Below are 10430 nucleotides of genomic sequence, written 5' to 3'. Positions count from 1 at the left end.
AGCATTTAGACATTTTTAAGAAAATAGTTATTCAAAATGGTTTGGTGATATCTAAACCAAAAATGAGTCTTTTCCAAACTGAAGTCAGGTTTTTAGGTCATCTCATTTGCCAGGGAAAGATTACTCCCATTCAGCGATCGATTGAATTCGCATCAAAGTTCCCCGATATTATCACGGATAGAACTCAATTGCAGCGATTTCTGGGAAGTTTAAACTACATTTCCCCATTTTACAAGAATCTGTCTCGAGACCTAGCTCCGTTATACGAAAGACTGAAAAAGGAGCATAAACGACCTTGGACTGATAATCTTACAAATTTGGTTAAAACTATCAAAGAAAGAGTAAAAGCTTTGCCTTGTTTAACTCTTGCCAATCCCGCATGGCCAAAAATTGTAGAGACGGATGCGTCCAACATGGGTTATGGAGGAATTCTTAAACAAATTAACCCCCATGATAAGCACGAATATCTTATTCGATTTCACTCAGGAAAATGGAGCGATGCTCAGCGAAAATACGCCACGGTAGCCCATGAAATGTTGACTATCGTTAAATGCCTTTTGAAATTTCAAGACGATTTATACAATCAAAAGTTTTTAATAAAAACTGATGCTCAGTCAGTCAAATATATGTTTGACAAAGACTTTAAACACGATGCTTCAAAACTTATGTTTGCAAGGTGGCAAGCTCAATTAGCCCCTTTTGATTTTGAGATCCTTTATAAAAAGGGAAGTGAAAACTCCCTTCCAGACTTCTTATCTAGAGAATACATTCAAAATGAGTGAGTACGACACTATTTCTGAAGGAGATCTTGATATTCCCATCTCTTCGTTTTTTATTGAAAAAAGACTTATCACTATTTTAAAGGTTATTCCTCTTAACAGAGATTTGAAAGAACTCATCTGTTGGAAAATTATAGATGATATGCTAATAGACATATTCCAAACAGCAGACGAAAGAAACATTTATTATGACGAATGGATCTAAAACTTGTTGTTTTGTTTGCAGAATGGAACACCCTTGGATAACTAAGGGTAGAGGTAGAGGCAGAGGAAGATCATCCTCGACCACTTCATCAAGATCATCATACGGATCTTCGTCAAACACTCCAATCCTGCAAAGAGGAGGGATGAGTTTGGTTAAACTAAATTCAAATACGGAGAAAACCTCTTCGTCTATACATCTGGAAGATATTCCAGAAAGCGATCCATTGTATGCTAAACTTCAGGAGTTTATAACTCAAAAGCAAAGTAATACGTTTGCTTCAATAGCCAAAGAAGATACAGTGGATGATATGAAAACCTATGAAAAGGTAGAAAAGAGAGAAATGATATTTCTCTTAGAAAACTCCGATATACAAAGGAGAGAAGAACCTTGGAAGATATTCCAAAGATACTTGCTCAATGGCTTATACTTCCCAGGTGAGTCATACAAAACTCGGAAGTATTATGAAACTCTACTAATTAGTACAGGTGTTGAATTTCAACACTTCTCTGGATACAATACCAGTGAGAATGTTTATAATTTCTCCAAAATGATTGTTAAACAAATCATTCACATTGAAGATTGGGGTATTTCCTCAATGACAGAAAGACAAATCAGTCTTAACAACATTAAAATGAATTTCACCTATTGGGACTATATTCAAGCTTTTGACAAAGTCCTTTGTTATAACAATGAAAGGCACAAACATTTGTTAAATGATAGGGATAATATTTAACAAATCACCCTTATTAAATATATGTAATATGAATAATACTTTATAGCAAGGATAAAATGGACACAACATGCATACATGATAAATTATTTATTGATTTTATATATTAAATTAATATTAATGAATATTCCAAAATAATATAGCGGACAAATAGATGAATATATTAATGAACATTCAAAAATAATAAAGTCGACAAGTAAAAATGGACCAAGGTGTAATTAACCTTCCAATTCGACGCCCCCACACACATTCCCATCCGCTAACAAATCTATGTCGGAGATCTAGCTTTGTTACTTGTTTTTCGTGTATATATAAATAAATCTAAAAACATGTGACTACTACTATTGTTTGTCCTCGTTTATATCTAACTAAAAATAAAAAAATGGCGGAGATTGTGAGGGGCTTTTGGGGTGTAGTTTTTGTTGGATTTTTGATGCTTAGCAAATGGGTAGATTCATATGAATTTGAGGATTTCATTTTCAACAAAACCTCTACTGGTGATGGTGCCATTACTCCCACTCCTCTTTTGATTGCTCTTACCCTCATTCAGGGAGCTGCTGCTAAAGGAGCTGGTAAAACACACATCTAATATATGCATTGTCTACTTTACTCTTGATTTGTGTATATTTTTTTCCTGATGTTTTAGATCTTGCACCAGATTTTAGTTTTTTGAATCTTTTCTTAACATTTTTTTCACTCTTTCTCCCACTGCTTTTCTTTTAGCTCAATGAAAACGATTGGTTGATTAAGATTAATTTCGTTTTTACAGTGTGTCTGGATGGAACTCTACCAGGTTATCACATACATCCTGGTTCTGGGTCAGGGGCAAACAGTTGGCTCATTCAATTGGAGGTATACTAGACACCTCTCTTGATTTATTGCTCACTTACAACTTGCTCTTTTAATGCTCACTTAGCTGTCACCATTCATCAAAGTTGGTTTGTTGTTGGATGTTGTTGTCTTACCTATTTTTAATTGTCATCCAGGCTTAATTGATAGATTGTGGTTAAAAATTACTATTTTTATAATATTGGACTAAAATAGCCGACCCCATCTCAAATGTCATTGAGGAGTTTTTTTTTTTTTTTTTTTTTTGATCTTTAACATAACAGTTTGGTACATATGACTCATGATTATGGAATTCTACTCTTACGTATGTTCTAAATCTAGCATTATACGCAATTTGCAAACTCCATAATTGCATTTACTGATTCAGAACCTTAACTGAGTGATACACCTCGTGTGGCAGGGTGGAGGATGGTGTAACACCGTCAGAAATTGTGTTTTCCGCAAAACGACCAGGCGTGGCTCATCAAAATTCATGGAAAAACAGATTCAATTTACTGGGATTTTGAGTAACAAGGCTGAAGAAAATCCAGGTCCTCTGATGATAGTAATTTACACTATGGGTATCTTTGGTGGGAAGGAAAATTTTTCGATGGAAAATGTTTTTTTTCAGGATAACAAGTGTATTTATTACTTATTTTCTTGTATTTGGTTTATAAGCAAAAAATATTATCAGAAAAGCATTTGTATAGAATCTAGATAAATATTCTTGGAGTGTGGGGTGGGTGGGGTGAAAATGAGGTGTTGTAGGGTGGGGAGGACATAATCTCCCAGGCCAGAACTTCTTGTTTCCGAGGGAAAATGAATGTGGAATGCCCCTTGTGGAACTTGTTTTCCCCTATGTTGCTCGGATTTTAAAAAAATGTCAACAGTTGCTAGTTCGATCCTCCAAAAGTAGAACATTTTTTGGGGATTCGACACAGGTACAACAACGTTTTTGGAGAGTCCGAAGACATAGGTTTTCCCTACTTCCACTAAAAAAGTCATTTTCTTCATTTTTTAAGTAACTTGTTTTACTAGAGAAGATGTTCTCCAAAACAATTGACCAATGGAACATAAACAATTGCCAAACACACCCCATGTATGTTATATATTATGCATTTAAGGGCTTTTCCTTACTGTCTCTTCTGTGAATGCAGATTTTTTTAACTGGAATAGAGTAAAAGTTCGTTACTGCGATGGGGCCTCCTTTACAGGGGACAGTGAAAATAAGGTTTGTAAGACCATGCACCATTTTCATTTTTTACTTTTTCAGTGATTATGTAAACGTGTTGTTAATCTGTAAACGGAGGGAGAAAAAAATGAGAGCTGAAACTTGTCACACTACAGCACGGTGACTCTAAATCGCTGTAGCTTTTAACCATTTTCTTTTCTTTACATTCTCTGTCATCTGGTCTTTTTTTTTCTTGCTCTTTTGGCGTTTGAATAGTAGTGGAGGTAAATGACATTTATGAATAAATATTCGTCTTGCTGGAGGTTGGGAAGAAGACTTAGATCAGTATTCAGTACATAGACTTTATAGAAGTTTTGAGATTGTAATAGTTGCAGCTGTGCTGTAGTTTATGTTCATTTAGTACCTCCTTGGTACTTTTTTTTGATGAAATTTACATTACCTTATCAAGAAAAAACTTTAGAAGGTGCTACTTAACTTTTGCATCTGCTTGTGAGTACATCTTCTCATTGAAAAGTTCCGAATAAAGGTGTAATTTCAGAACCATGTTCTTGCGGGAACACTGTGTCTGAGCATATTGCTTCTTGAAGGAGAAATATCAGCAAATGCTTTATGTTCAAACTCAATAACACCTATTTGTAGCTCCCTCTTATCCTCTGACTGTTTCTATGCTCGGAGAATTTGCTCAGAGACTAATTAAGAGATAGGCAGGAGCTGCAACAGGAACTCTGGAATACCCTTTTACCTGAAATTTCAGAAATTTTACCTATAACCATGATACCAACAATTCATCTATCTCTATAGGTTAAACCATCTGATGTCCACACATACACCTATTACTGGTTTTACTTTTTGGGGAAGTATAAGAAGCCTTTCGGAAACATCTTTTCTACCTCTACAAGGTATGGGTAAGATCTGTGTATATTCTAACCTTCCCAGACCACACTTTGTGGGATTTCACTAAGAATGTTGTTAATGGGAAGTATAAGAAGCATTTGAAGTTAATGTATTATCTTACTGTATGAAATGTAATATATGTTTTCATAAAAACAATTGCTTGCTTGTTTAGTCTACCTTGTTTTTTTTTTTTTTTGAAAAAATGTATTACATATCTCTCCAGGATGCACTACTGCAATTTAGAGGTCAACGTATATGGGAAGCAGCAATGGCTGATTTAATGTCAAAAGGAATGCGAAATGCCCAACAGGTCAAAGTCACTTTTTGCCTTGTCATTTTGCTTGCTCTTGTCATTCATAATCTTATATCGTTAATAGTGCTTCAGGCTCTTCTCTCTGGATGTTCTGCTGGTGGTCTAGCTTCAATATTGCATTGCGATGAGTTCCGCACTTTGTTCCCAAGTAGTACCAAAGTGAAGTGCCTAAGTGATGCCGGATTATTTATGGATGCGTACTTTCCTAATCTTGAAACTCTTAATATACTTTTTTTTTCTCTTAAATTCTACAATAAAGGTTTAGTAACAAGTCCTTTGTGGATGCACAGAACTGATGTATCTGGTGGGCACGCACTCAGAGATGTTTTTAAAGGCGTAGTAAGCGTACAGGTTAGGACAACTCAAACTCTATATTGGTCAATTTCGTTAAGCAACTGACATTTGTATATAACTATCTTCGGGCCTTGCTTAGTATCAATTTGTGTAATATTTAACAGGGTCTTCAGAAGATACTACCAAGTAATTGGACGAACAAACTTGATCCAACCTCTGTAAGTTCTTTTGATATATTTTCCCTTTCAATATATGGTATCACGTCACGTTACTAATACGATTCCTATTTGTGTGCCTTTCAGTGCTTCTTTCCTCAGAATTTGATCAGCAATATCAAGACTCCATTATTTCTTCTAAATGCTGCCTATGATTTCTGGCAGGTAAATTCTTAAACTTTTACGAATTTTTAGTTTTCTCCTATTCGGAGATGGAATGCGATCAACTTTTCAGTGTTTGCATACATTGCAATCTTTGCGGAATGTTGACATTTTTTTCACTTGCAAATTCCTATAGATTCAATCCAGTTTGGCTCCTCCAGTAGCTGATCCTCATGGGTTGTGGCATGATTGTAAACTTAATTACGAAAAATGTTCTGCATCACAAATTCAATTTCTACAAGGTATGCTTCAATCAAACCTGTTACTTGGTTATTCCATAGGTATTTTAATCAATCCGTGAGACAAAAAAAAAAAATAGTACTCGTTTGTTTTCACATGGAAAAATTAGGAAGCTTCTTAGTATTTCAGTGAGAATTTGTTTCTCACCATGCGGTTTAATGAGAAATGAGTGGGAAGATCCTGTTTTTACAATACAAAGATTCACGGTGGAAAAGACCTTTATTTCTAGTGGTGTCAATATTCTTAGACCACGGACTCACATGTTGATAAAACATTTTGAGGCAGATTTCAGAAATGATATGCTAAATGCTATTAAAGGCTTCGGTGTCTCAACACAAAATGGGTTATTCATAAACTCTTGCTTCGCTCACTGCCAATCCGAGAGGCAGGATACATGGTTTGCTGACGATTCTCCCCTTATCGATAACAAGGTATGTTTAAGATTATAAATTCGTATTGAATACTGCAATAGATAATTTGCATTTTGACATCATCATTGACAAATAAACATTTGAACCATATGCAGCCGGTTGCACTTGCTGTTGGAGATTGGTATTTTGATAGAGAAGGAGTGAATGCGATTGACTGTGCTTATCCATGTGATAAAACATGTCACAACATGGTGTCTAAATAAGCTACAAATTACAATCATATTATTTTTCTGCCAACTTTGCAGAAACAAACTCATATTATTCATCATTAAATATGAGTAATTTATGGGTATATCAATTGCACTTTCCTTAAAATATGTAAAGCCTGTTGAAATCTCTACAGAGCACTTATCAAGGATGTATTTGGTATAAAGAAACTTCTTTTCCAATTGTCTCATTTTTGTTGACTTAAATGTTTTGAAAAATATTTTTGTACTTAGTTTTCTCTAATTTAAGGAAAATAGTTTCCATACATTAAGTTAGGAAAATATTTTCCAAAACCTTCTTTAAACCTCACGAAATAGGTCCGGATTCCTGACTATGGTTTGATACCTAACTTTATTTCCCTTTTTAAATTATTATTATTATGGTTGTTATTGTAATATTGTTATTGTTATTGCTCGACTCTGACCCTACTCCCAACCTTATCCCTAGACCCAAATTTTGACATCAACTCAAGATTTAAATGTCAACTTGAACTAAGATCCAACATTGATTTTTGATTTGGTCCTCGACTCTTGCTCTCGACATTTGAATCCGATCTAGAATTTGAATTTTTACCCAAACAATACTAAAAAAATAGTCAAAAACAACCTCGAAAGTTGGTTAATAAACAAAATCGATCTAAAATTGTAGGTCGAGAAAAATTTGACCTTGAGAGGTTCACTTTTTTTTAAAAAAAATAGAAACTTTTGAGCTCAGATGGCTAACACTTAATACAAAATAATAAAATGCACCATCCAAAGTTCGAGATGCTTATTGGTTAAAGATTATGTTGAATTTTACTTATACTCTTTAAATTTATATTTTCGTGAAAAAAAATTGGTGTAACGACCTGTTCCTGTCGTTATAGAAAAGCCATTAGGGAAAGAATTTGGGTTAGAAAACTTTTTCGTAGTAGCTTGAGAATTCCTAGCCTAGTCCAAATTAGGACAAAATCAGAGTCAGTAAGGTCTAGGGAGATCTGGTAACGAATGAGAGATCGAATCATGATTTTGATCACATGAGTAGATAACCAAGGAGTTAAGGAACCTGTACGACTTTACGGAATTAAATTCGGGCGAGTAGAACTCCTGAAACTAATCTTAGCGTGAAGGGGTAGTTTCTGAGTGTCATGGGTTGAAGGTGTGTTGTGAAATGGGGGTTTGAAACTCAACTTTTGACTCTCTGTTTCCTTGCAAGCCGCCAAGGTGAGGGCCGCTGTGGCAGGTTGGGTCCCGCTACGGCGGGCCAATCGCGAATTAGGTCGAAATTAAACCCCAAAAACGTTATTTTCTGCAGGTCTCATTCTTGAGAGCTAGGAGACGACCCCAGGCGATTCCCTGACTGTTTTCCACTATTTTTGGTGCTAAAGGTAAGGAATTTACCCCCCTAATCCATTTTTCGATCCACAGAACTTAGATTCTCGATTGTATATTGTTGGGGGAGGGTTTTTGAACTGAATTGGATGGTGGAAAAAAGCCCTAGCTGCACCTTAGGATCATGGGTTTGGTCTTGGGTTATTGAATTGTCATATTCCGGGTAAATTAGACCTTAATTATTGATCCTTGTATTGAATTGATTGTTTGTAGACCTAGAACAAGCGGAAATAATCCGAAAAGGGAAGAATCAAGTTTTTTAGAAGGATTCAAGCTTGTTCTCGAGGTAGGTGATGGTTTGATTTCTTGTTTGTGTGATTATGTTAGTAATTGCTTCATTGTAATGTATGTATATATACGAATATTGCACTATGATCACACCTAACAAGCGGAAATAATCCGAAAAGGGAAGAATCAAGTTTTTTAGAAGGATTCAAGCTTGTTCTCGAGGTAGGTGATGGTTTGATTTCTTGTTTGTGTGATTATGTTAGTAATTGCTTCATTGTAATGTATGTATATATACGAATATTGCACTATGATCACACCTAATGCCATGAATCAACACTTGATTGTATGATTTTGAGAATGAGCATTGTGATTGTGGCTTGTTTAGTGGATTGGGTGTAACGTTCCAACATACTAACTGGGATCGGATGTCACGTACCGACATACATATTGGAACGGGTGTCACATTCCGACATACTAACTTGGATCGGGTACCACGTTCCGGTGCACTAACAGTTTGGTATGGGTTCCATGAGAGGACCATTGAATTGTTGTGATTACTTGTTAAGGAGAATGTGGAATTGTAAGTTGTTCATGATTGATAATAGGTATATGTGTTTATATTCTGTATATGCATGTTTACTATGTTGTAACTACTTGTATATGTTTCACTTACTCGAATAGCTGTGTGATCCTACCAGTACACTGTGGTTGTGTACTGATACTGCACTTGCTCTTTCTTTGTTGAGAACAGGGCATCTACAGGTTGCTACTGATAGTCCTCGTTTAGGAGATCAATGAACAATTGAATTCAAGGGTGAGCCAGTTCTTCAAGGCTGTCATAAGTTCTCTTTTTGCTCAGTCCCTCGTATTCGTACTTAGATTAGTACTCTAGATGATCAGTTGTTTTAGCTTTCGGGGTTGTGCCCCTTTTTCTTTAGACTTATGGTTTTTTGTTAGAGTTTTGGTACATTGACTAGACTTTTGGAGTTTATGGGAACTCTACTTATTTCTACATTTAAACATGCTTCCATATCTTTAAATGTGTAGTTCTTGAGTTAACTAATTAGTATTAATGGTTCTCCCATCGGAGGGTTAGTGTGGGTGCTAATCACGACGGTCAGGGTCGTGAAAAAGTTGGTATCAGAGTCCTAGGTTCGTTGATTTCGGTGTACCAAAACGAGTCTAGTAGAGTCTTGCAGAATGGTACGGAGACGTCTGTACTTTTCTTCGAGAGTCTATAGGACTTTAGGAAATCTCTCTATTTTCTCCTATCTCCTTTTGTGCTATAACTTGATTCCAATTGGTATCTGGCGATCCGAATTGGTATCTAACCTCTTTCACTCTTCTGTCCGCAGATGGTTAACACTAGGTTCAATGGTGTTAGGCCCGCAACTCCCATCACCGAGCCAGCTGAGGAATCCCCAACAAGAGGTCACGATCGAGGCTGGGGTAGAGGGAGAGCAAGGGCAGATGGAGAGTAGCACCTGCTAGGGGTGGAGATCCGATTGAGAATGCTCCCAAAAATGAGTTCCCTGCTCCGCATCATGAAGAGATAGATGAGAATGTTGAGGTTGAGAATGATGAAGATGTTGGGCAAGAGGAAGAGGTACAGGCTGAGACTACATGTATTCCTCCCTTAGACCCAGTATTAGCTGAATAGATCATTTCTTTCCTGAAGGGATTGGTTGGTCTTGGAGTTCTTCTCGCAGTTCAAGCAACTCAAACTCCCGCCAACTCCCTATTGCTATTACTGTTCCCAAGTTGGATGGAACTGTAAGTGCTGATGCCTTTTTCCGTCCTTTGTTGGGTCCTGTGATGACTGGTAATGAACACGAAATATTGACCAAGTTTCTGAAACTGAAGTCTCCAGTATTCCATGGTTCTGAGAATAAGGACGCCTATGAGTTCATCTTAGATTGTTAAGAGAGAATGCATAAGTTGGGTATTGTCCATCAACATGGAGTAGAGTTTGTGACTTTTCAGCTTCAAGGTGAGGCTATGCAGTGGTGGAGAGCTTATGTGGAATACAGAACGTCAGCTTTACCCCTACTCACTTGGACCCAGTTTCATGCGATGTTCTTGGAGAAGTATGTGCCTCAAACTTTGATAGATCGTACGAAGGATGAGTTCATGGCTTTGGAACAAGGTGGTATGTTTGTAGCTGCTTATGAGGCTAAGTTCCATGCTTTGTCTAGATATGCTACGCAGTTAGTGACTATTGAGGAAGAGAGAATCTGTCTATTCGTCAAGGGACTGAATTCTGAGTTACAGGTATTGTTTGTGCAAATGACTTCTGTAGGAAAAAGTTTTAATGAGGTAACGGATTTTGGGAAGAAAGTGGA

At 36.5% G+C, this 10430-nt stretch overlaps 1 protein-coding gene across 2 annotated transcripts; it reads left to right on the top strand.

The window, feature by feature from the left end:
- The first annotated feature begins 2011 nt into the window (after positions 1-2011).
- LOC102579248 (pectin acetylesterase 10-like) lies at positions 2012-6665 on the top strand. Of its 2 annotated transcripts, XM_006338842.2 has the most exons (12): positions 2012-2286; positions 2484-2566; positions 2964-3093; positions 3700-3773; positions 4852-4938; positions 5014-5138; positions 5232-5292; positions 5400-5453; positions 5538-5615; positions 5749-5854; positions 6138-6283; positions 6379-6665. In XM_006338842.2, the coding sequence occupies exons 1-12, from the start codon at positions 2097-2099 to the stop codon at positions 6484-6486; spliced, it is 1242 nt and encodes a 413-aa protein (XP_006338904.1). In that variant the 5' UTR covers positions 2012-2096; the 3' UTR covers positions 6487-6665. The 2 variants fall into 2 exon arrangements, with proteins under 2 accessions (XP_006338904.1, XP_006338905.1); XM_006338843.2 differs by lacking the exons at positions 2012-2286; positions 2484-2566 and adding an exon at positions 2776-2867.
- The last annotated feature ends 3765 nt before the right edge of the window (positions 6666-10430 follow it).

The sequence above is a fragment of the Solanum tuberosum genome, unplaced genomic scaffold (assembly GCF_000226075.1).
Source record: "Solanum tuberosum cultivar DM 1-3 516 R44 unplaced genomic scaffold, SolTub_3.0 scf00007, whole genome shotgun sequence".
In the NCBI taxonomy this organism is placed as follows: Eukaryota; Viridiplantae; Streptophyta; class Magnoliopsida; order Solanales; family Solanaceae; genus Solanum; species Solanum tuberosum.
The sequence above is the reverse complement of the archived record's forward strand: the minus strand, read 5'-3'. Positions and strand labels throughout refer to the sequence as shown.